This window comes from Onychostoma macrolepis, chromosome 08 (assembly GCF_012432095.1).
Source record: "Onychostoma macrolepis isolate SWU-2019 chromosome 08, ASM1243209v1, whole genome shotgun sequence".
NCBI classification, from domain to species: Eukaryota; Metazoa; Chordata; class Actinopteri; order Cypriniformes; family Cyprinidae; genus Onychostoma; species Onychostoma macrolepis.
The window spans coordinates 2,761,207-2,788,915 of record NC_081162.1 but is presented as its reverse complement, the minus strand read 5'-3'; the positions used below and the strand labels follow the sequence as shown (position 1 = coordinate 2,788,915).

At 39.4% G+C, this 27,709-nt stretch overlaps 1 protein-coding gene across 6 annotated transcripts in view; it reads left to right on the top strand.

Annotated features, from left to right (window-relative positions):
- acot7 (acyl-CoA thioesterase 7) overlaps window positions 1-27,709 on the top strand; it is an 87,498-nt gene that overhangs the window by 46,670 nt on the left and 13,119 nt on the right. For all 6 annotated transcript variants that reach the window (XM_058784555.1, XM_058784557.1, XM_058784554.1 and 3 more), the window contains 2 exons: window positions 6,682-6,798; window positions 17,144-17,328. In XM_058784555.1, coding sequence (XP_058640538.1) covers window positions 6,682-6,798; window positions 17,144-17,328 — 302 coding nt within the window. The remainder of the gene's footprint in view (window positions 1-6,681; window positions 6,799-17,143; window positions 17,329-27,709) is intronic.

Here is a 27,709-nt window from a genome sequence, read left to right as displayed (position 1 = left end):
GCAGCAACTTGCGCTGCGTCTGACTCCAGAGGAGGAGATGGTGGGCGAGTTGGACAACTCGGTATTTGTAGACAACCCTGCCAGTTTATGTACAAGACAGCCGCAGTGTTGTCCGTTGCATGTAGCGCACCAGCCCGCACTGGAGGCATCCATCGTGACAACGACATGCCAAGACACTTGTTCTAAGGGTACTTCGACCCGTAGAAGGACAAGGTCTGTCATCTGTGAATGAGCGGCAACGTGTTGGCGTGATGGTCACGCGAACTGTACCACGGCGACATGCCCATCTCGGGACACGGGAGTGTAACCTGTGTTGAAGTGGTCCCATATGAAGCAATCTGAGCGGCGAGACTGCGACTGTGGATGCCATATGCCCCAGGAGCCTCTGAAAGTGTTTCATTGGAACTACCATCCTGCCTCTGAAGGAACTTAGGCAGGTCAGCATGGACTGGGAGTGGCTCGTTGGTGAGACGCGCCACAACACTCACCGATTCTAACTCCATACTGAGAAAAGAGTTTCTCTGCACGGGGGAGAGCTTGCTCTTTTCCCAGTTGACCCGAAGCCCCAACTGGCTGAGGTGCCGGAGCACCAGGTCCCTGTGATCGCACAACTGTTCTCGCGCTTGAGACAAAAGAGGATCCTGATGCCCACTTCCCGTAATGGGGCAAGGGCGCCCTCCGTGACTTACAAAGACACGAGGGGACAGGGAGAGCCCGAAGGGGAGGACCCTGTACTGCCATGCCCGACCCTCAAACACAACCCGCAGGAATGGCCTGTCTCGAGGGCGAATCGAGACATGAAAGTAAGCGTCCTTCAGGTCAACCGCTGCAAACCAATCCTGGGGTTGGATGCCTCTGATGATGCGCTTTTGCGTCATCTTGAATGGGAGCTTGAGAAGGGCCCTATTCGAGATTCACTGATCCAGGATTGGCCGAAGGCCACCGCCTTTCTTAGGTACGATGAATTAAGGGCTGTAAAACCCCTGCCTCATCTCGGCTGGAGGGACTGGCTCGATTGCTTCCTTTTCCAGGAGGACAGCAATCTCCTCGCACAAGACAAGTGCGTCTCGGACTGCCACCGATGTCTCTAGAGTGCCGCTGAGCTTGGAAGGTTGCCTGGCGAACTGAAACGCATAGCCGAGTCAGATTGTGCGAATGAGCCAGCAGGACGGGTTGGGCAGTGCAAGCCACGCCCCAAACTCCGTGCGAGTGGCACCAAAGGGACAATTAACATCTCATGAAAATGCATATAAATAGTACGCCAAATAAAAATGAAAACTCATGGTATTGATGGGTAGGATTAGGGTTGTGGGGTAGATGCGTATTATATGCACGTGAAAACTGCGTTTTATATGCACGCCAAACACGTTTGTATCATATATAAGCCAAAGTCCATTTTTCCGTATCAATACCATGAGTTTTCATTTTTATTTGGCATACTATTTATATGCACTTTCATGAGACCGGGCTCAAACTATCACATTTAAGCAGGAGTGCACTTTTCCACACAAGATCGGCCCAAAGAGGTCTTCTTTTACTGTATATATGGTCATGCAACTGAAAGAACCTCAACACCTAAGTGTGTTTCCTAGATGGGAATCAGCTGTAATTTCTATATTTGCATAGCTTCAATCACCTGTTTCTCATTAGCAATGGAATAAAATACAAGGGACATATTTGTGTTTCAATTCACAATATGAACAGCTGTTCACTTTGACTTTAGCCTATAAGTTAGTTTTAGAACATGATGTTATCTGTTCTGATATACAGTACAGTGTGAAAGCATTTGAAAATTTGGCAGTAAAATTACATTGTTTTGGTCTTGATTGAGCTTGTGTGTGAAAGAAGTTCAAGCATTTTAAATTTGAGTTAACTGTATGCATTTTGTGTCAAAGCAACAAGAAATGTGTTAATTGTATAGCCTACACAGACAGATGTTGTGCTAACTGTGTTAAGAGTTTAGAAAATTGTTAGAAGTATCGGAAAAATTGTCATAGCGATTGTAAAAAACTGTAAAACACTCCACATATATTGTCTTATTAATAATGCATCACTGTAAAAGGTCTTTTTATTTGTGTACACTCACAATTAAAACAAAACATTGTGCTTTTGTAAAATAAAGACAACAAATAGGATGACGCTTTCTGCCATTTGAGTTTCCTTTCTGTGAACAAATTAAGAGTGTCACAAAACTGAACTGAAACTTAGCATAGCATAGCCTAGTTTTTATCCCCTTGTTTATCTGTTAACTAAATCAAATATATTTCAAGTATTTATTCCTTGTATGTATATGTACTGCAGATTTTATATATCTATATATATATAGCCTAACATTATAATTTAATATAATATTTAGTATTTTCACATCTAGGTGGAAAACATTTTTTAATTTGTGACCCTGGACCACAAAACCAGTCTTAAGTCGCTGAGGTATATTTGTAGCAATAGCCAAAAATACATTGCATGGGTCAAAATTAACTATTTTTCTTTTATGCCAAAAATCATTAGTATATCAAGTAAAGATCATGTTCCATGAAGATATTTTGTAAATTTCTTAACGTAAATGTATCAAAACTTAACTTAATTTTTGATTAGTAAAATGCATTGCTAAGAACTTCATTTGGACAACTTTATAGGCGATTTTCTCAATATTTAGATTTTTTGCACCCTGAGATTCCAGATTTTCAAATAGTTGTATCTCGGCCAAATATTGTCCAATCCTAACAAACCATACATCAATGGAAATCTTATTTATTGAAAAATTGACACTTAAGACTGGTTTTGTTGTACATGGTCACATTTGTACTACTGTCTGTTCAAAATAAATGAAAAGAAACCTAGAAAAGTAGATTTGTTGTATTTTTCTTGTTGTACCGAAATCGTATCGAACCGTGACTGCCGAACCGAGGTATGTACCGAACCATGACATCTGTGTACCATTACACCCCTAATTACTAGTGTATTGTTTGTTTGTTTTTTATTAGTACTTATAAAGCACATATTAATTCTGCATGACCATATTTTACATCCCTAAATCTGCCTCATACCTAAAATTAACAACTACCTTACTAACTATTAATAAGCAGCATTTTTTTTATTAGTTTATTAGGCCAAAAGTTATAGTTAATAGTGAGAATTTATCCCCAAACTAATGTGTGACCATAATTGTATATATTCCTAAAAGTTTCTATTTGTTTATTGCATGCATTTGGTTGATTTCTGTATTACTTTAAATGTGGTAAAAAATGTATTTTACTTGGATGAATTGTTTACATCTGATAAAAGTTGCAATTTTAACAGGGGTATTGTAGACTTTTTATATCCACAATAGGTTTGTGTCAGATAAAAAACAAACATGAATAGTTTGTAACTCAGGGTAGACAAGGTTGATAATGTTAAACCAAACTCGGATCAGGTGTGAAAGCTTGCAGAAGGAGACTCTTGCCTGACAAAACTGATATCCTTAAGTTCAAAATGGCCCCTTTTATGACACTCGTGCAAAACCTCAGCAGCCATTTCATGCTTCTCCCATATTTTTACACCACTGCACATCCAGAGATGACGCTTTCTCACTAGCTGAGATTTGTGAAGAAGCTTTGCCACAAATTGTCAAGAGAGAGTTTTTGAGGGTGGAGTGTGCTTTCAGTGCCATGTGTAAATTGAGGGAATCTCACTTGGAGATGAGAGTCCCCAGGGTCCATCGCTAAAACCAGCTCATACAGTGATCCAGAGTAGTCAAGTCTCTGCCTGTTTGGTGTCAAGGGAGCTTACAAAACATGCACTGGCTCTGTGAATAGCACGTCATCTTGGTATAGAAATATTCCAAGGAGTGTCATTCTGTTCTATATCTGTGCTATCTGCTGACCCTCTCGCTAAATTAATCATCTGTTCTGAGGGTTTTTCTTGCTCAACACTTAGTTTACAATACTTAAATCTCTCACAGTTTTCTACTGTATAAGGTTATAATGCTTTGATGAGAAGATTTTTTTACAACAATATTAGTTACGTCAACCGATTTCCCCTGATGTAATTGATTGTCATTGATCTAACATCCTTACAATGATCTAAGGGTCATTACAAAGGTCATTCTAAGGAAATATCTGTTTGCTGGGTTCCCATGATATACTACTGACATACTTAAGATACTTAAGTCACATTATTTGATACATTTTATGTTTAACATAAAATAAAAAAAGAATTAAAAAAAATGCCCACATAGTACACTGAACTCTTTATTTCAAAAGAGCAATGAAAATCACGTTTTCCATGATGTGACCCCTTTATCCCTTAGGTCCAGGAACAATGGAAATGGTCGTTAAAGGCCTTTATATCACATACAGTCTGCTTCCATTCATCTTTGTTCAGATGATTTATCTCAGGCCAGATATTTTTCAAAGCTGGGCAGCAGCAGTATCTTCCATATATTTTCTGAGTTAGTGGCTGTATTTAGCAATCTTACACCTACTGTAGTGACTTCCATGTGCTGACTGTTCATACCATTACTGCTTCTCAGCAGTTAGTAAAATACATATATACACTCAGCGATTTTATTAGGCATGTTGGTTGATACAATTTAGCTAAATTCTAAGGCAGCACTGCATGTATTTTTGAGGAAAAGATAATCCCACAATACTTTGTAACAGTCAGATTTATTTATTCATAAATAAATTTAGCATGTTTGAAAATTTGGGGTGAATAACTTGAATAATACTTGAATACAATACTTGAATAACCTGGTGTAACTCGAATTACCATATATTTTGGTGAAAACTATGGCTACCACGGAATGTTTTTGCAAGAGGAAACAGAATTTTATTGGCTCACAGTAGCATGAGCTTTCCGAAATTCAGGTTTTTTTTATTACACAGTGTGTACAGTGTGCCTCTGACTTTGGACTTGGAGTTTCATGAATGTTAGACATGGCATGAATTACAGATTTAATTTGTAATTAGCTTTTAATAAATTTTTAATTTACACACTTTTAAATGTGTATTGATCAGAACTATTTGTTCAAAGACCTTGTTGCTGCATTACAAATATATGATGTAAAGGATGAGGGAAGTCGTGGCCTAATGGTTAGCGAGTCGGACTTGTAATCCAAAGGTTGTGAGTTCGAGTCTCAGGTCTGGCAGGAATTGTAGGTGGGGGGAGTGAATGTACAGCGCTCTCTCCACCCTCAATACCACGATTGAGGTGAGACCTTTGAGCAAGGCACTGAACCCCCAACTGCTCCCCTGGCGCCACAGCATAAATGGCTGCCCACTGTTCTGGGGGGTTGTTCACGGCGTGTGTGTGCACTTTGGATGGGTTAAATGCAGAGCACAAATTCCGAGTATGGGTAACCATACTTGGCCGTATGTCATGTCATTTTCACTTTAATGGTTCAGAATTCCTTAAAAAAAATTTTAATGTGAGCAACATATGTTAAACCATATTATATTGTATACAAGATACATCATCGACTTCAAAAATGAAAATTCTGGCATTATTTACTCTCATCTAGAAATTCTGTAGAATTTTCACACAAAGGGAAAAAATATAGAATTTTGTCATTCACTGACAATCCTCCCTCTTCATTGCAGCTCTCAAATGTTATTCACAATGATCCAAATTCAGACTCGCATGTCCCGTTCATCTACAGCACTTGGAAGAAGTGTTGTGCCATGGTGCGTCGACAAGCCATTTTTGAATCTGAATGCAACCCAAATGAGATTTTAGAGCTTCGGCTAATTAGACGATTATGAAAGAATAACAATTTGTCAACTCATGTAAGTTCCTCACACAAACCTATTGCAATGGGTTTGGACAGTGAAATAGTGAAATTTCCAAGACATACAGATATTGTGATTCAGAACAAGTGGTCTGATTCTCCTGAGACTGATGGTGACCTGTTCTGCCCAGAGAGATGTATAATTCATAAAGCACTGAACTTTGTCCCAGCCGTGTGCTTTGCAATTTATATGATTATACTTACAGTGCTTACTAAGCAGTAATCATGCTGCATCGTTTGTGCTTTAATGTAATTTTCTGTCACATAACATCAGGTTTTGCATTTCACTGCCAAATGGGTATTTATTTGCGAAGATAGCAATGCCATATCAGCCAAAACAGCGTTGATAATGAAGGATGGTAATGAAATGTACTCTCAGCTATTAGCTTACATTAGCTTTTATTTCCCTGCTCCTGTTATGTGCAGATATTATGCTGTTAGGTTGTTTGGCTTTAAATGATAGAATTTCACACATTTAAATATCACTGAAATACTGTCATAGCAGTGAATATCAGTTAGAGATCAGCCGTCCAGCCTGACACTGAGCTCTTGTCCTGACAACAGGGTTATTTAAGGGTCAAAGCAGTAATTTAATTGGGGGAAAAAATGGGGAGGGGAAAAATAAAAAATTAGTGTTGAACATTAAAGTAATTTGCCTCTTTATTGTGAGGTCAGAGGATGTTTATTGCTCATATGTATGCAGTGGATTCTGGTTATATATGCACCGTCAGCAGGAGATCACGACTCTTATTATCACAAGTGCCTTTGCATTTTCTTTCAGCAGAACCAACAGTTTATGATCTTCTGAATGGTTTTTACTCTGATGCTTCAGGGTAAATTTGACTGATATACATATTCTCAGTCTGATTGTATGTCAGTTAGTAAATTGTCCTGGTATCTGTCATCCTCAGGTGTGACCATGAAGCTGATGGATGAGGTGGCAGGGATTGTTGCTGCTCGTCATTGCAAGACCAACATTGTGACCGCATCTGTGGACGCCATTAACTTCCATCGCAAGATCAAGAAAGGTAATTAAAAAATACATGATGCCTCTTTTCATTGTAACATAGAGAATATTGTTGGTATGTGGTCAGATCTCACAGACATCTGATTTCCTTTATGATTGGAAAGCTAAACTTAGTTCATGTCATTTCCAAAAAAATGGAGTTCAGTTGTGAAGTTAAAGATAGACTGTGGACAGCCTTTAAGTGGCTTGGGTTGTAAATAGGTTAGTGGAAAATTGCATGCATCATGTATTGCTTAATACTAGTGTAGTTTGCCAAACATAAGGTCTGAATTGTCATCTGAGTAATTCTAGTGATTTATTCTCAGTTCTCGTTTTGTAAAAGATAGGCAGTTGAAAGATATAACATATTATTTATTATACTGCGGGCACATTACTCTGTTAGAACTTGTTGCATCACAGATTGGATCTGGGATACACACACACACACACACACACACACAGATAATTGATTGAGATCATTTACCATTTTTTACAAAGCTGTATTCACAAACCTTTTAAACATATTATATACAGAGCAAACTCTGATGCAGTGTATATTATTTGCTGATGCAGTGTATTTTATTATAAGTCATTATTTCATTATTAGTCATTATTTCAACCAAAAATGATCTGTTTTTCATATATTGTGTCTTTCAAAACCCAAGCTCTTCTCTGGAGCACAAGAGTACACTTGGTGCACTTTCCAAGAAGTCAGAAATTTTGTCTTTCTGAACGTATAGCATTAAAACAGTCTATCTGCATAATACAGCATCCGGGGTTCTTAGATGTTGTTGTTGATGATGATTTAGAAGACATTTTTAGAAGAACATTTGTTTGTCATGTTATTATCCTGACGTGAAAATGATAACTGCGTCGGGCTGAAACTATCAAAAAACACTTGCGTCGCACCAGGTGTATGATAGGGCCCTTGTGTTTGTGTTGTACTTTTTGTAACAAAGAATGAAAGAAAACAACAGCCTCATTGATATTCAGGGCCCTATCATACACCTGGTGCGACGCAAGTGTTTTTTGATAGTTTCAGCCCGACGCAGTTATCATTTTCACGTCCTGCGCCACGTTGTTTAAATAGCAATAGCAAATGCATTTGCACCCATTTGTGCTGGTCTGAAAACAAGGTGTGTTCAGGCACATCGTTGGCACGTTGAATATAATAGACTGAAATATTTTTGTTGATATTTAAAGAGCGCGTTAGTCATATGCACCTATAGGAGGGTCCACAACGCACGTACACTCTGCTTATTACACACAGAGGGACGCGCAGCAACACACAAACATGCCAAATATTAAAAATTAAAGGATTACAAGGTACAAGATTATTATTGTGTAGGCTACATTTACATTCAGTCATTTAGCAGATGCTTTTATCCAAAGCAGCTTACAAATGAGGACAATGGAAGCAATCAAAATCAACAAAAGAGCAATGCTATGCAAGTGCTATAACAAGTCTCAGTTAGCTTAACACAGTACACGTAGCAAGGTTTTTTTATTATATTATACATAAAAAGTAAACAGATATAGAAAAAGAATAGAGCAAGCTAGTGTTAGAGGCCTTTTGTTAGTGTTAGCTTTTGTTAATTGGGTCCCACTTTATATTAGATGGCCTTAACTACTATGTACTTGCATTTAAATTAATCATTTGATACAATGCACTTATTGTGTACATACATGTTTTTACATTGTACTTATATTTTTAAAAATACATATATGTAATTACTTCTGTAATTAATTTCTGCAATTAAATTTAGAATTACACTGTTGACCCATCCCTTACACCTTAACCCACCCTTAAACCTACCCATACCACTAAACCGGTCCCTAACCTTACCCGTATCCCACCTCAATAGCAGCAACAGTGTTTTGCAATACAATATGAACACAATAAGTACATTGTACTTACTTTTTGATGTAAGTACATAGTAGTTAAGGCCACCTAATATAAAGTGTGACCGTTAATTGTATAATAAATAAAAAGAAAACAAATTGATAGAATACAATAGGATTAGAAAAGCTAGTGTTAGGATTTTTTTTAAAGAATAGAATTAGAATAGAGAGTGCTAGAGTTAGAGGGTCAAATAAAGATGGAAGAGATGTGTTTTTAGCTGTTTCTTGAAGATGGCTAAGGACTCAGCTGCTCGGATTGAGTTGGGCAGGTCATTCCACCAGGTGGGAACATTTAATTTAAAAGTCAGTGAAAGTGATTTTGTGCCTCTTTGGGATGGCACAATAAAGCGACATTCACTTGCAGAACGTAAGCTTCTAGAGGCACATAAGTCTGAAGTAATGAATTTAGGTAAAGGGATGCAGAGCCAGTGGTGGTTTTTTAGGCAAACATTAATGCCTTGAATTTTATGCGAGCAGTTATTGGTAGCCAATGCAAATTGATAAACAGAGGTGTGACATGCATTCTACATAAATATAAAAATGCCTACATGTCATAATGGATAGTCATTGCATGAATCAGACCTATTTGCTCGCGCACGAGCAGCTCCGTTTGCTCTCTGGAGATGCGTTCAGTCTTTGCTCTTGCAAATTCCACCGTGTAAATAGCGAATCCACCATGGCGCAAGCGCAGCTGGCTCTTAGAGGGAATGGGAGATGATTGGTTTATTGCACGTTATGCCCAAAACACACCCCTTACTCATTAAGAGAATAGGGACAACCCTTTTGGACCATGCGCCAGGCGCGCCGACAGTTTTTCCCATCATTAAACTAGCAAAAGTGGATTCGGACACGTCCTAAGTGCACCTGTGCTGTGTGCTTTAGACCATGCGATTAGATCGTTAAAATGGGGCCTATACAATGGATGACACTGTGACTGTTCATAATTTCACCGAAGCAGAGACTTTTCATACTTCCACTAAAATAAACTGAGAGCTTGACCCAGCCTCCTTCAGAACGCATGAAGCCTTGAGGTTTACTATTCTTTCATATTAAATGACTGAGCAAAAATGAATTATTCATTCCATTAATTATTATGCTTATTACCTTCTCCATTCATTCATTACTCATCAAACTCATTCATGTTTGCATACTCTAAAATATTTTCATGTGCTAATACTATGGGACTTGACAAACAAACCCATGCTCTATTATAGAGGTGTGTAAATATACAAAAGGCTCATTCTTTTTAGTGTATTCTAAAACCTTGCTCATAATCAGTCTACGTTCAAAGCCATTTGTGTCTTTCTGACATGAACTTGCTAAAGCTTTCAGGATTTTGAATTATTCAGTTTTAGCGGCAGTGACTTTGGTTGGGTCTTAAATTTTCGTCATTCATTTCTACATCAGTAGCGTCACCAAACAGAATTGTAACAGTAATAAAAACGTCTGCAGTTGGCAGGGCAAACAAATAGTCCCAAAGTAAACTCGTCAAATGTGCAGTCGGAAAGAACAATGATCTGATGCCACACAGTCTGCTTAGTGCTCTGGAAGAGGAAACGGTTGTGTAAATGTGCTGTAACAGCAGTCTTACCTGTTGATGGTTTATTAGTAACACTGTGACATGTCTGAAGGAATAGTTCAATCAAAAATGTATTTATTTAATGCACATATCTTTCCAAACCGTTATTGTGTTGTTTTTCTATTAATTTTCCAAAACGCTTAAAAATGCCTTACAAAATATTTTACAAAAACAATTTGGAAACATTTTAGATTAGGGAACACATATTCACCATTAACTGAGAGTTTTCCCTCAATAAACACCTAATTTGCTCCTTTTTAATAGTTGGTAGGGTAGTTGTTAAGTTTATGGGGTAGGATTAAGGGATCTAAAATATGGTCATGCAGAATAAGGCATTAATATGTGCTTTATAAGTGCTAATAAAAATACAAAATGCTAGTAATATGCATACTAATAAGCAACTATTTAATAGTGAGAATTGGACCTTAAAATAAAGTGTTACCGACAATTTAACTTCTTATTTATTTAATTTCTTATAATTCTTTTTTTTCTTTCACTTTGTAGAATTGAGTTTTTCCTCTTTTGTTTTCTGGCTGAATGGAAGGGAAGGGTGGTTTGTGTGACTAGGATAAAGATTTTCTGTTTCTGCTGTGTAAGGGAATGAGCGTGCTGACTGTCTGTGGTGATGCACAGGGTTGATTCTCTCCAGATGTCCTAGTTGCTGTATTTTAAACATAAGCATCCCTTCCTGGAATCAGTGAACTCGGTGGTTTAATGGCTTTAAATGCTGTAATGGCTAGGTCAACTTTGTGGCATGCTTTAAACTTGTCTTTCGCTGTTCCCGGCACCCAACGTCATAAATGGGATTATTCATTAGCTACGCAGCCTCTCTGTACTGAGACAACCACATGCAAGCGTTTTACATTCTCTGGTAAACACAAAGCATGTAATTAAAAATCCCAGATTTTCCCTCTGGTATCTGACATTACGAACTCCACTGTATATAGTGAATAAAAAATAACAGTTCACTAAGGGAGCTGCACAGTGATGTGGTAAACAAGTGTTTTACGTCATAGCATTGTGGATTTTATCACAGCTAAACGCTCTGTTGATTATATCCACTGACGAGGATGTCAGAACACACTTCTGTTCATCAGGAGGTTAATCAGCTACAGTTATTATTGTTGATGCTGATAATCAGTATTTTGGTATTTATTGTCATTACACTGACTACAAAACAAGCAAACAAAAAGTAATTGCACTCAGTTTTATTTTTTATACTTTTAGCAAATACCTGTAAATTATTAGACTTTTCTATTCACTGTACCTCCTTTCTGATTTTCTCTTTTATTGCATCTTTTTCTCTCACAGTAGTTTTATATGATCAAATAAAATATTTTATATTGGGCAAGGACTTATGAGCAATGACTGCCAGTGAAAAGGCCCCATTGAAAAAGTAATTTGTCCTGAAAGTAAGAAATCAACTTACTTTGGTTGGTTATTTAAGAGACTAAACACAGACCAACTTTTCGATTGCCGCACTACACCCAGGGGCGTAAATTTCATCTGACAGTAAGGGGGGACAATAAACGTAAAATTTCTCAAGAGCAATTTTTGAAGGGGACACAAATAATACAGCCAAAATTGTACTTGCAAGGATAGATATGTGTACACAGCATGTGTACATAGCATGGAGACCGTGTTTAAATGAGTTTATGGTTCACCACGTGGTCATATTATAATTATTATTTTGCGTCATCCATAGTATTTTAGGTTTCGTCTCTTTCGCATTAATTCAACCGCATTAAACCCACTGATCTGCCACTTAACATCATAGTGAACCAAACCCAACACATAGGTCTACAATATTAGCCTAATATCAGTTCACACACAGGCTTATCACCGTGTTAGTTGTAGTGGGTGACAAGCTACGATATTAAGCTTGTCAAACTTATAATCGCTCATAGAAAATACATCGGATGTCATAATTTTTTTGTCATGACTAATTTATTAATGATCCAGCATCATCTGTATTAAAGATAAAGAATCATTTCACTCGATGTTTAAAGAGAATAAAATAGCCTTGACAGCCTACTTAGACATAACTAACTTGCTCTCTCTCACCGGACTCGTGTGTGTGTATCGGTAAAGAAGGAAAGCAGGCAGTGGACCAAACCACTGTGAGGAAAGGGAGGGGGGAATCAAAACATTTCTGAATTTAAAACGTTTTTTTGCGTTTATTTTGTTTTACTAATCACACAATTATTTCAAGTATATGTCCATTATATTATTTTCAATACACAGAGTCACTTGTAACTAGTCAAATGTCCTGTCCCCCCCGTCCCCCCCGGGATTTACGCCTATGACTACACCTAGATGTATATGTACTTATTTATTAGTTTGTTTGTTATTCATTCAAGGTGACATGACTGTATGTTAACTAAGAAAAAAAACATATAAATAATAAAATAATACGATTTTAATTACTCAGTTTCCATTTGTTCAGTGATTATTTATTTATTTATTTGCTTGCTTGCAACTATTTAGTGTTATGCCCTCAATTAAGATTTAAAGGAACACACAGGTTCAAATATCTATGCTCTGTTGTTCAATTCAAACTTAGGGGCTATACCAATAACAAACCTTTTTCTCTCTCTCTCTCTCCTGTAGTGTTAACCCTTGAAATTATTGATAAACTTTAATAAAAATAAATCTTATCTAAAAGTGAAACTAAAATAATTCTCAACTCCATGACTAACACAAATGAGGATAAAAATACAGTAAAACTAAGGAAAACAGAAAAAAAAAAAAAAAGAAAATGCATCGAGCGCAGTCTCCCCTTGGTGTGTTATTATAAGAAACAGAGCTATTTGTTGTTTAATAACATATACTGCACTTAACAAATTTATTAGACCACCACCCAATGTAAGGTTTGTGCCAAATTTGAGATTCGGGGGCAGAATAGAAACATTGAATACTCAAAACCGAGACATTTTAATAGATTATACAGTCAGGTCTATATATATTTGGACACAGGCACAATTTTTATTATTTTAGCTGCTGACCAAAACATATTCGTTACAGTTGTATAATGAATAAGAATATGAGCTGAAAGTCCACACTCTGAGCTTTGATGTGAGGGTATTCTCATCAAAATTGGAGGAAAGGTTTAGGAATTACAGCTCTTTAAAATGTACCTCCCCCTTTTTTAAGAGATCATAAGCAATTGGACAGTTCACTCAAAAGCTGTTTCATGGACAGATGTGGGCTATTCTTTCGTTATTTCTACATCAATTAAGTAGGTAAAAGTTCTGGAGTTGATTCTAAGTGTGCTATTTACATTTGGAAGCTGTTGCTGTGAACCCACATCATGTGGTCAAAAGGATCTCTCCATTCAAGAGAAACAGACAGTTGTTAGGCTTCAAAACAAATCCATCAGAGAGATAGTAGGAACATTAGGAGAGGCCAAATCAACAGTTTGGTACATTCTGAGAAAAAAAGAACGCACCGGTGAGCTCAGAAACATAAAAAGACCTAGACGTTCACGGAGGACAACAGTGGTGGATGATCGGAGGATCCTCTCCATGATAAAGAAAAACCCTTTCACAACATCCAGCCAAGAGAAGAACACTCTCCAGGAGGTAGACGTGTCACTGTCAAAGTCTACAATCAAGAGAAGACTTCACCAGAGCAAATACAGAGGGTTCACCACAAACTGCAAACAAGGCCAGATTAGTCTTTGCCAAAAAACATCTAAAAAAGCATTCTTTGGATGGCTGAAATTAAGATGAACCTGTACCAGAATGACGGGAAGAAAAAAGTATGGAGAAGGCTTGGAACAGCTCATGATCCAAAGCATACAGCATCATCATTGAAACATGGTGGAGCAGTGTGATGGCATGAGCATGGCTTCCAGTGGTACTGGGTTACTGGTGTTTATTGATGACGTGACAGAAGACAGAAGCAGCCGGATGAATTCTGAAGTGTATAGAGATATACACTCTGGCCAGATTCAGTCAAATGCAGCAAAGCTGATTGGGCAGCGCTTCATAGTACAAATGGATGATGACCCAAAACATACAGCAAAAGCAACCCAGGACTTTTTAAAGGTAAAAAAGTGGAATATTCTGCAATGGCCAAGTCAATCTCCTGATCTCAAAACGATTGAGCATGCATTTCACTCGCTGAAGACAAAACAGACAACAACTGAAGTCAGCTGCAGTAAAGGCCTGGCAAAGCATCACAAAAGAGGAAACCCAGTCTCTGGTGATGTCCATGAGTTCCAGACTTAAGGCAGTCATTGCCTGCAAAGGATTCTCAACAAAATATTACATTTTATAAACATTTTATTTATGATTATATTTATTTGTCCAATTACATTTGAGTCCCTAAAAATGGGGGGACTGTGTATAAAAATGGTTGTAATTCCTAAGCATTTTATGTTATATTTTTGTTCAACCCCTAGAATTAAAGTCTGCACTTCAATTTCATCTTGATTGTTTCATTTTAAATTCTGTTCTAGTGGCATACAGAGCTGAAAAAAATAGTGTAAGTGTCCAAATATATATGGACCTGACTATATATGTCTGGTATTGCATAGGCCAACTGTTCATTTTTCCTAAGAGACCAGATGAATTGGCCGGAAAGACAGTGAAGGAACGATAGAACAAAATAATATATCTGCCCTCAGGCTCTGTTTCCATGGAAATAAAGATTAGACATATACATCAAAGAGGGCAGGAAATGGACCTAACAATTTCAACCATTCTCTTTTTCTCAGCCTTGTTCTAAACGACAAATTGCCATGAATGTTTTTTTAAATGGGCAAGATCCGCTTTTCTACGCTGTAACTAGCAATTCATAGTCCCGAGGTCTTATTAAGCCATTCTGCATCTACCTCAGAGCTCCATTAAATGCATAAAGGTGCATTTAAGCATTAGTTTTTCCCAGAATCCATTAAGAGTATGTGCTATATAAGGCATAATGAGGTCCGTCCATTCCTGGGCTGTGTTGTGTCAAAGCCACATCACTGACAGAGCCAGTGAAATTTTAAAATGAAAGTGAGTAAGTGATGCTCTGAAAAAACCTTGACGGATCAGATCAAAGTCATCAGATATAGGAAGCTGTGAGCAATAATTGTTAGTTTGGAGGGGGCTACAAGGGACACATGGTCACCCCCACCCACAACAACCTTCTGCACATTCACGCAGCCTCATTAATTCTCTGGTTCTCCATGCGGACTGGAAACGTTTTTATCTTTGTGTGTGTGTGTGTGTGTGTGTGTGTGTGTGTGCGTGTGTGCGTGTGTATTAGTTATGAGCTTTACATATAGTTACAATTAAAGTGTGTAAGTTGCACAATACATTACACCAGTGGTTGCCAACTGTTGAGCCACAACCCACGAGCTCATTCTGATCTGATCAGAACTAGTCTGGAGAAACATCATAGAAAAATAATACTAAATGCTATGGATGTGCTTCTCCAATACTGAGGTTGTTGCAATACGCATATCGATGTGTAGCCAACGATACGATACATTAAAGATACATATGAAGCAGCTACTGATGCGATATGATTCACTTCTATTACGATGCAGTGTGATGCGATTTTGATTCGATTCAACACAATGTGATTCAATGCAATGGAAAAAAATATGATGCTATGCAATTCAATATGGTACAGATAGTTTGCTTTTATTTCTTTGGTTCAGACAGACAGGAAATCATAAATGAACTTAAGTGCCTTCTGACTCCTAACACCTCGGTCTCCGTAGTGTTGTGATACATTCGTCATATTCACGGAGCAGCAGTGGTGATGAGAGAATGCACTTAAGAAACAGTTTAGAGAGGAGAAATCAATACATATAAAATAGTGGACACAAATTATTGGCCACTTTCTAAATAATAAAAGTATAGCGCATCTACTAATAATTATATATAAAAAAATAGTTTTTTATAGAAAGCAGTTCATTATTTTAATTCAAAATCATCTTTCACTTGGTAGAATCTAGCCAAAGTAGACAGGGGCCAACATGGACAGGTTGCATGACATGCACTCATCCACAAAAACCATTACGCTACTATAAAAGTTAAAGAAAAATATGGACCAATCTAGGTTGATCGATAAATCTGGAGCTACTGGACCTATGCAGACAATCTAAAAAGAGATATTAGGCAGAAATTTCCACACCCAACTTTGCTTAAAATACAACATAAATCAGCCTGTACCAAGGAAGTGTGTACACAAAATAAATTCACAAAAATAATGACTATTTTCAAACTGGTTTCCTGAGCACTCTTTCTGCCCATCTCTGGTAAAATAACATTGTGATAATGCCTAGTGCTAGTTAAAGCAGAATTAATACCATAGCTAGTCTTACTAGGGTTCAAATACCTCAACTGGTGGAACACACATACAGTATTGTAACTTGAACAAGTCTCTTTTAATAAAAGTGTCGACCAGATAAATGAAAATGTATGTTTGAGAAGGCCAGGTATCACATTAGGCACAGGTCTCTGAAATCCTTGTGACTACAGTTATTTTATTCCTTAGATGACACGTCAGACCAATAAAAAATAAATTAATAATCACTGGGGGGAAAAAAAGACAATGTTTTTACAAATAGCTTATTTTTAGTTGAGTCTCCACATTGAACACAATTATTCAATTGTGGTTAGAACCCACTGTTTATGTACTCATTAATTAATCATAATAATAAGGTTACCACATTAAATCTGTAACTGTGTTGTTATTGTATATTTATTAGATTAGTGTATACATAGTACATAATCTTTCCTGCTTACTGTAACGCTAAGTGTCCCACCAGAAAAGCTTGATATCAGCAGGCTGTTTAATTCTGTGGACACATATATACCTTTGTCTTACAATGAATACGGCATCATGTAATATCAGTAGATGTAATACCTGACATTATGTGTCCCTGCAGGCTGTGTCATTACTGTTTCTGGCCGAATGACCTTCACCAGTAATAAGTCAATGGAGATTGAGGTTTTCGTTGATGCTGACCCACTGGTGGAGGCTGAGAAGGGAAAATATAGGGCTGTCACAGCCTTCTTCACCTACATCTCCCTGGATAAAGAAAACAAGCCCCTTTCTGTGCCACCGCTGAAGGTGAGTAATGCAGAGTTTATACATATACACTGAACAAAATTATAAATGCAACACTTTTGTTTTTGCCCCCATTTTTCATGAGCTGAACTTAAAGATCTAAGACTTTTTCTATGTACACAAAAGGCCTATTTCTCTCAAATATTGTTCACAAATCTTTCTAAATCTGTGTTAGTGAGCACTTCTCCTTTGCCGAGATACTCCATCCACCTCACAGGTGTGGCATATCAAGATGCTGATTAGACAGCATGATTATTGCACAGGTGTGCCTTAGGCTGGCCACAATAAAAGGCCACTCTAAAATGTTGCGTTTATAATTTTGTTCAGTGTATGTACTGTGATATAGGAATATTGATGAATATAATGTGAATGTAACACTTTTGAGACAAAAAAATAAACAAACCTTAAATTAAGTTTTAGTGTAAAAAGTGCTGTCTAGTATGTATTCTGAGTCATGTGCATGAGACAGGACTTGGTGACCTACATTTCAAGATTTTTTCCTAACATGAGGCAGCACAAAAGGCTATGGATGATTATTTGAAATTGTCTTCTTGAGGGTGATGCTTTCAGTCTTTGGTCTTTCCAGGAGAACAGGGCAGATTAAAGGGCGAAAAAGAACACTGTACTGGTAGTAGAGCACCCAATAAAACCCTTTTATTTTGAATGTCTTTTTAAGAATGCAAAATTAAGAATGCCTACTGCAAAATGTTAGTGAAAAATAAGTACTTTTTAAGGAAATTGTATAATTTAGGTGTGAACTGAATATAATGTTTTTGGGCACTTTTGTGTGTTATTTGCAATTAAATCAAAATATAAGTTTACATTTATTTAAAATGCAGTTAATGCAGAGTGTTTTTTTGATGCACTTAAGTGGGACTACACCTATACCTTCAGTGAAAGTCTATGGGATTTTTTCCTCTTTATTTTATCATTCCACAGGTGAAAATCATGAGTCTGATCACAGTCTGCCCCACACTGACCAAAAAGACCCTGTGTTGAAATTTAGGGATACCCTAATGAGTAGTTTCCTTGTGTGTTATTTGGTTTGTGATTTGGTTGTGAGAAAACACCTGAATCAGTCATTATATAATAAATATTTTGGGTCATGTAATGAACTGCAAATGATATGCTAAAACATGTGCCCAAGACCCTCATGAGCACATGACTTACACAACAAATAAAGGATTTACAAAAGATTGGCCTCAGGCAGATATTCATCCTTGAACAGAAGGCCAATCAATCATCATTTTGGCTGCAAGCAGGCATGCAGAGACGCCTCCGATATGGTAGTGACAGAAGGTAAGCTCCATAGGTGCTGGCATTCTCAGCTCCCTACTGAAAACTCGTAATAGCCACACTGTGCAGCATCGATACACAACCTACTCTCAGTTGTTTGTGCACACTGAGTCCAGAAGCAGCTGGGTGATTCTATAATTTGTAGTAAAATTAATGCTTATTCCCAAAAATGATCACCATTTTTTTATTGTATTCAGTCTATTTTATTTAAATGATTGTGCTTTTCAAAATGTCAGATTTCAAAAGGAACATAAAATGTTAATAAACATCTGTATTATTAGTTTATTTGTACAGCTCTGGAAAACATTGAGACCTCTGCAAAATTCTCAGTTTCTCCAGTTTTACTATTCATACCCTAGTGAAAAAATATACTTAAATGTATTTGAAATACATTTATTTTGTGCTAAATAAACTACAAATATATTTACATATTTATTTGCTTAATAAAAATACCCTGCAGTTGTACTTTTGGTAAACTAAACTCTACTAATACTTAAAGTCTGCAAAATTGGAACAACTAATTTTGTGCTTAATGCACTTTAATTGTGCGGAAGTAGTGCTGAGTTCCAGCTAAAGATATACTTGAGTATATTTTATTGTGCTAAAGTGGAACTATTGCAAGTATACTTCAGGTACACTTTAAATATCTTGCATTTTACCTTGCATACTATACAGAGATCATACAATCCTTATTAATAGTGATATTAAAACACATTTTAGGCATAATATTAAATGTGCATTGTGCAATAAAGAAAAAACAAATAAAGTTTAATTATAATTTGAATATATAAATAAGTCTTAAGTGATACATCAATAAATGTGTTAATGGTTTTGAAGTATACTTAGTATGAAATAAATGTATTAAAATATGGTAGTTATGTTTTAGTAAAATGAACATTTATGTTTTATCCTTTAAACTACTGACGACATTTCTCCCAAATTCCAAATAAACATATCGTCATTCAGAACATTTGTTTGCAAAAAAAGACAAAAATAAGGGGAAAAAAAAATGCAGTTATTTAAGTCAGACCTCATATAATGCAAAGAAAACAAGTTCACATTCATTTTTAAACAACACAATACTAAGGTTTTAACTTGTCTAACTTAAGACCTTAATGTGCAGACTTGGGTGTAGGGATGAATGAGATCTGAAATGTACTGAGGGACAAGACCATGCGTAAGATTTCTTAGTAAAGGTTATGACCTGGGATACAGAATTCTAGATACTTTGAAGCTTATTAATTGGCTTGATGGGCAAACCATAGAAGACATAATTACAATAATCAGGTCAGGAGGTGATAAAAGCATGAACTAGAATCTCATAATCTTTGATATTTAGGGAGGGATGTAGATGAGCAATAACAGTAAGTAAAAAGCAGACTTAGTAAATTAGGTAATGAGAGGGAAGGAGAGAGAAGATTCAAAAATTATTGCAAGTACATTGGGAATAGATGGTTCACGAGTGGACACTTACATATAATTAGCTGGAGTATAGTAATGCGTATTTGGCATGCTGTCCGGGGAAGGGCTCAGAGCTCAAAGCTTGGGAATGGCCCGAACCCAGAGTACCCCCCAAAAAGCAATTGGGTGCAGGACAGCCGCCAGACTAAAGACCCCCCCAAAATACACACTGAGATCTGGCAGAGGCTGGTTTTGAGAATTTTTGAGAAGTCCTACAGAGCACGTAGGAAGAGCCTACGTGCTCCGTGGGAGCGGCTTGTGGCATCGGATGGGTTGGTATGGACTGCGTGGTTGGGCGCCAGGTCGAGAGGGCTCAAACCGATGCTCAATGGTGTGCTCACTGCATTGGAATGGGTGAGTTGCCTTGAGTGGAGCAGCTCACAGAGTCGGCGTACAGGCCCTGCTGGCCATCAGCCCCTGCTAATCAGAGGACAGAGGGCGACTAGCTGACCGAGAGGCCCCATGAAGCCTCTGACTGGAGATCAAGACTCCAGACATCAGACGACTGGGTCCTATCGGCTTGGCAGGTAAAGAGTTTGGGACGTCTGACAAGGAGGACTCTCGCGACATCCGATGGGAGATCAAGACTCACGGCATCGGATGTATGAGTCTTGCTTGCGGGCGGCAAGTATAAAAGCCCAGCTGAGAGAACTCTCGCCGACATCTGACACAAGATCAAGACTCACTGCATCAGATGGGTAAGCCTCACCGGGCGGGTAGGGAGAAAAGGAAAACCGGACTGAGGGGGCTCTCGCAGCATCTGATGGGAGATCGACCCATTGAATGGGTATGCCTCGTCAGGCGGGGGGAAAAGATGTTAGGTTTGGCTGAGAGGGTTCAGACAGCTTTCGGGCGGGGGAATGAGACCCATGGTGTCGGACAGAAAGGTAAGGTTGGGTGGCCAGGAGACTCTCACCGACGTCCGATCCAGACTCACGGCATCGGACGGGTAAGTCTCACCAAACGTGGGACAGAAAAGGTAAGGTTGTCTGGCCGGGAGGCTCTCGCCGGCGTCCAATGGGAGATCAAGACTCACGGCACAAGCGGGTAAGCATTACCAGTAGTTGAAAGAAAAACATATTCAGAAGGCTCTTGCCGCGTTCGACGGGAGTTCAATACTCGCGGCATCGGACGGATAAGCTTCGCTGGTAGATGGACTGAAAGGCCAAGATTTGCTCGACCGGGAGGCTCTTGCCGGCATCCAACAGGAGATCAATACTCATGGCATCGGACGGGTGAGCCTCGTCCGAAACATAGGATGGGAAGACCGTAGTACGTAAAGGTACGATTGCTAGGCTGGGAGGCTTTTGCGGCGTCTGACGGAGTTCGATACTCACGGCACGGCTGGGTAAGCATCACCGGTAGATGGACAGAAAAGCAAGGTTTGCGCAACCGGGAGGCTTTCGCAGCATCCGATGGGAGTTCAATCCTCACGGCACGGCTGGGTAAGCATCACCGGTAGTTGAAAGGAAACATATTCACTCAACCGGGAAGGCTCACGCAGCATCTGACGGGGGTTCCGCACTTGCGGCATCGGACGTGTTAGCTTCGCCGGTAGTTGGACGGAAAAGCAAGGTTTGCTCGACCGGGAAGCTCTCACAGCATTCGACGAGAGTTCAATACTCACGGCGTCGGATGGGTGAGCCTCGCTGGTAGTCGACAGAGAAACGTATTTGCTCCACCGGGAGCGCTCTTGCAGCATCTGACAGGGAGTTCAATACTCAGAATAATTTGAGTCGTCTAAAAGGGTAGATGCTACGAGCATTACTTGTGTAATTGTAAGAAAAATCCTATAAGCTGCTTCTGATAACGTGTACGAAAATCTTGGTGCTGCTTGCATCCGAAAGTTAAGCGTACAACAAAGTAGAATTTCCTGTGCTAGCGTACCCCAAATAAATGTCATGAATCTGGATAGATAGGCATGGCTTTGGAAGCTGAGGTGATGTCGACTTTTGCCAGCCAGGTGCTAAGACCCGTGATTTTATCATATGGATTGCATGATCAGTGTCCTACTATTGGGAGAGAATTTGTCGAGAGGAATCGAGGTGTTATGTTTGAAATGGGGAGTTATGCGGAGCTGACAGATCGATTAGAAGTTTCTTACCCCAGAATTTTCCTAGCAGCCACTCCAATGTGCTAATGCTGAGAAGGCGGTCATCGAAAGGGCTGATTGTGAACCCTCGTTTAATTAGCGCCGCCTATAGAGGAAAAGCTGAACAGATTATTTCAGTGAAAAGGCTGAACATAAAGAAGAACTTTTGATGTCCACATTCAACGATTTACGATTGTTGCAACATTTCATAAAGAAATGGCCAAATATTAGAGATTAAGTGGACATTTGAATTAAATGTTGTTTAGCCGAACGAGGATTAGATCGCACGATGACATGTAGATGATTGTCGGGCCATTGGAACTCTCTGTAGGCTTTTGATGTAATGCATTTGTGCATTATATTGTTTAATATATTATATTAAGTTTGTTCAACAGAACCATATGTTACTTACTTTTGATAATTTATTCGAAATTATTATTATGGCCTATTGTGGCTTGCAATGCATCTGTTACCCAATTACTCGTTAGTGACGGCCTTAGATTAGAGGTCTATGTCCGCACCTGCCAGGATCTGTGCTCGGATGTTGTAAGCCACTAGCGGTGGCTCCGAGGCAACATCATTTGGTGGGACGGGCAGTGATGTTGCTGTGAAAGAGGATATTATGACTTTAAATGAAGTAGAAAGCTGTGAGGGAGAGGAGCAGGGGCCGCAATTTCCAGCGGAGGCAGCCTCACGTTTAATATCGGCCTCTGGGGCTTGAGGTGGGAAACTGATAGAAGCGTAAGAGAAAAAGGAGTAAAAGAAAGAGATGTGTGGGTCTGTGTTGCAAGCAGAGGCAGCCTTGTGCTTGCTTCGCCTGCTGTAGCTGTAGGCCACAGGAAGGGAGTCCTGAAGAACTTGTGTAGCCTGTTCTGCTAGCGGAGGTAGCCTCACGCTAGTGTCTGCTACAGGAGCTGGAGGCCACTGAAAAGAAAAAAGAGGTTATTAGTAGCGGGAGGAAAAAGACTGAGATGTGTGGGCCTGTGTTGCAAGCTGAGACACCTCGTGCTTGCTTCTGCTGCTGTAGCTGTAGGCAGCGGCGCCATAAGGGGGGGAAGTTAGGATGATTTTAAGGGTCCGACGACGGGGGGGGTCCCCCGAGGGGAAAACGTGATTTCTACCGAGGGGAACTCTAGAGCCCTGCTTTTCAACCTGGGCCCGACGGTCCCTGACTTTTTTACGCCTCTAGGGTTGGGCTTTGATTGGGCCAATTTTCACGTCATAGTTCAGATGCGGGCCGGGCCTCGGGCCTGTTTTAGGCTTCTCCTTATTTTTATATTTTAGACATCCATCAATTAGTGATGAAAAAAATTGCTGCGCTGGTGGAAACAACACGAGACCGTGCTCGACAGTGTTTAGAGTCCTGCAGCAGCAGAGAGCGTGCCGTCAGTGCAGCTGAAGAGTTTTGCGTTCAAATACAACGCAATAGGCTGAGGCTTGCTGCAAAGCCCCAGCAAAAGTAATTACCATGCATGTGTCTGGGGGAAATAGTAAGGAGATATTTGAATTATTTACTAATAAACTAGTGTTTTCTGTGTCATTGTCACAAAGATGAAGATGATGATCCTGACTCGCCGTCTCCTCATTAGACTTGCCTTTAGAGAGAAGTGCATCTTCACGGATTATAATGAAAGAGTTTTTATTTTCGATTTGATTTATTTCATTAAGTAGTAATTTAAAGATTTCTATAGATATATTTATCATGTCTGTGAGGCATGTATTCGCTGACTTTCGGTTCATTTTTGTGAAGCGCTCCTGTTCAAGAGGAGACGGCAGAAAGCGCTTTGTTTTCTTAAAAGTACGACGTTTTATTGATATTGTGAGTGCACACAAATAAAAGTAGACCCTTTACAGTTCCAAATGATGTATTACTCTGCGTATTTTAAGTTGTTTCCATTGACAAAAATGCAATTGACTGCGCCGGTGCCTCCATGTCCTGCGCTTTAGCTTCCACTCTCAACACAAACTTGGATGCAGTGCACATTTATCTAGGTTTAATGTTTAAACATTGTTATATGCTTGAACTGTTTTAGTATATCTATAGATTTTATTTTAGGCAAGTCGTGATGATTTGAGAAGGCTAAACATAGGCTATGATCAGCCTGCCGGTTGCTGGCTGCTTGGTCGTCACTTTAAGAAAGAAAAAAACTTATTTAACGAACAAAAAGATGCTCTAAATTTTTCAAAATTAACAATAAAAAAACTAAACAAAATATAATCACTTTGCCATTACATACAAAACTAAACTATTTTAATATCTGAAACAGTATTATAATCTGATTTGGGAGGAGGGGAAAAAAAAGACGGGCTCGACTCGGGCCAGTAATTCTGTTAAGCTGACACATGCCGGGCTATACTATGGATAGTATACATCACTTCAGTCCATTTATGAGTCGTTGGTTTTTAAGAACGCGCAAGCAATAGGAAGTGATTCAAACCATGTTTTATTTTCAACATATCAATTACTGCCATCAGGGAGGCGTTATAGAGTTCCATTATGTAGAAGTAATCGCTATAAGAATTCTTTTATACCGGTATCCATTAGGATTTTAAATGGTAAATTGTAGTCACTGTGTTAATTAACAAGTGTTGTTGTTGTTTTTGTGTGGTTGTTGTGTGTATTGCTGCAGCTTTAAGTCCAAGACAAATTTCCTGTAAAGGACAATAAAGTATAACTCTATGGCCTGAGCGTCTCGGCTAGGGCCTAAATTTGAGGCTCTACCGGGAACGCGATTGCAAATTCTACTGAGGGGGATTCTACCAGAATGTGATCTGTACGGATGGGGACCCAATCCACAAACCCAACACCAACCCCCCACCCCCCGGAACGCAGGAGGGCCCGAGTGAATATGCTGTCCAGGGGGACCAGAATCCGTAGCGGCTCCCCTGGCTGTAGGCCCTGGAATGGCCAGGTAGCCTGCAGCGTTGCGGACTTAGCCATTTTGTTTTGATTAGCCATTTCTCGGACTACCCTAGCAACTTGTTTTTCAAGCAACTGGCAACAAATGTAGCGATTTTTTATTTTTTTTATTTGGCAACCTTTAAAAAGTGGTAAAGTGATAAATGGCATGCGTTTTTCTCTTAACCATGCTAAAGGAAGAAAAATATTGAAACAGCTAGCCAGCCAAGCGGCACATCAGCTGGTAACGTTAGACACTTTGGGAGAGGTGCCTAGCAGTACGCACTTCACATATGTATTAAGTTGCAGGTTGCACTTGTTCAATAATTGTTTATTTAAGATGTGCCTTCATTTTTGGTTTGTACTTATGATTGTTAATCATTTACTGTTGGTCCACTGTGAAGCTTTTCTGTTCCACTGTTGATCTTATCCACAAAACAAAAATTAATCTTATCTATCCATTTATCAAAATGCAATGTGTAAATTAAGTACAGGTAAAAATGCTGGTGAAAAATACGGAAAGTTTGAGTAATTCCAGTGTGTATTCTAGGCACTTTGCATAATGGTTACGTGATGACATTAACATGCAATGATGTTGCGACGTCCTTTAACAACTTTTAGCAACAAATGACCTGCCTTTAGCGATTTTACCTGACAATTACTTGGCAACACTGGTGGTCTGCGCCACTAGCGGTGGCCGCCTCGCGCTAGCATCTGGAAACAGAAGCTAGAGGCCTGGCTGCATACGGCGCTGAGCCAGAAGAGCCGCGGTGAAGGCTGAGCCGAAGCGGGAAGTGAGTGAGGCTTTGCGGCGGTGAGAACTGGGGCGAGGCCCAGGCTCGTTGAAGGCCTGCTGCTGCGACCCTACGTTCGCGGAGAGCCGGGTCTTGTGCGGAAAGATGGTGGTGACGAGCGAGGCGAGTTCAGGGCTTTTCTCGATCTATTGGCCGCCTTGGCGGCTGGAGTGGATTTTAGAAGTGCGGTTGGCTGGTTTGCAGGGCGACGAATAGATCGTGCAAATCCGCTTTGTTTACCCTCCGTGAGGATGGTACATCGTTTGCCTCAGGCTTAAATATGATCCACTTTCCGATCGGAGGAATTGTTGGCACGGATGATATCCATGCATCCGAATGATAAGAGGATGGAAATGACGCCGGTGGAGGCGAGGTTAAGCCTCGGCGTCGTGGAGAGCGTGTGGCTGGTTGAGCAGAGAGCAGCGGCCGCAACAAAGCCTGCATCTCGGCGGCCGTGTCTGGCAGAGAAAGACCGATCCTAGGGCCGGCAGATTGGCCGGGGGATCAGAAAAAATTCCCAGTGTAGATCTCGTTGTTTGGACAGGAATGGTTGAGTCTGTGATATAATGGCAAAAGGTGCAAACCGAATGCTGATTAACCGTCAAAGGACAGAGGTATGTCATCTGTATTTATACCTATGGTGTTGATTAACTTGAGTGCATTCATATTGTGTTAATTAGGCTAGGTATCTGACGCATTCCTCCCGAACTTTGTTAATAAAACATAATTTGGGTGTCATCAGCATGAATGATGCATTTATATTTATATTTATATTGGCCACAGCCATATCACCCTGCAGCCCAAGACTGGTTGCTCACTGAAGCTAAGCAGGGTTGAGCCTGGTCAGTACCTGGATGGGAGACCTCCTGGGAAAACTAGGTAGCTGTTGGAAGAGGTGTTAGTGAGGTCAGCAGGGGGTGCTCACGCTGTGGTCTGTGTGGGTCCTAATGCCCCAGTATAGTGACGGGGACACTATACTGTAAAAAGCACCTTCTTTCGGATGAGACGTTAAACCGAGGTCCTGACTTTCTGTGGTCACTAAAAATCCCATGGCACTTCTCGTAAAAGGGGTGTATCCCCGGTGTCCTGGCCAAATTCCCTCCAATGGCCCTTGTCAATCATGGCCTCCTAATAATCCCCATCCACTTGATTGGCTCTATGACTCTCTCTCCTCTCCACCTGTAGCTGGTGTGTGGTGAGCACACTGGCACCATTGTCCTGTGGCTGCCGTCGCATCATCCAAGTGGATGCTGCACACTGGTGGTGGTTGAGGAGAGACCCCCCACATGATTGTAAAGCGCTTTGGGTGTACGGCAATACACAATAAAGTGCTATATAAATGAATCATTCATTCATTCATTCAATGATCATACAGAAAATATCATACTGTATACCTGCAAAGAACACTTTTAAAGTGTTTCTCGAAATGCATCACTTCAAATGTAACTGTGACTATCTAGTGATTAATATAAAAAACTGCTGTTTAAGTTTTGCAATTACATACAGTACACTGAAGGCACTACTTGTTTTGTTAAAAAAGTTCATTTCATTTTTTGACTTTGGTTGATGTCAGATGTATCCCTAAATATAGAATTGCCCAGCTACTTGCTTTAGAAATAACTTGATTGCTTTTCAGCCCTATTTGTTTGAGGTCTCCTTTCCATAAATGGAAATGCAAATCAAAACTGCATGAGCACCAGTCATATTGTGGCTCTTCGCTCTTATGTTTCAGAATATAAATAGTATATTGACAGACTATTCCTGCTATTTCAGACTTCAGGTGTTTTTTCTTCCTTCAGTGAGAGATCTTTCATTCTATTTTTAGGATTTCCAGTTTTAGCT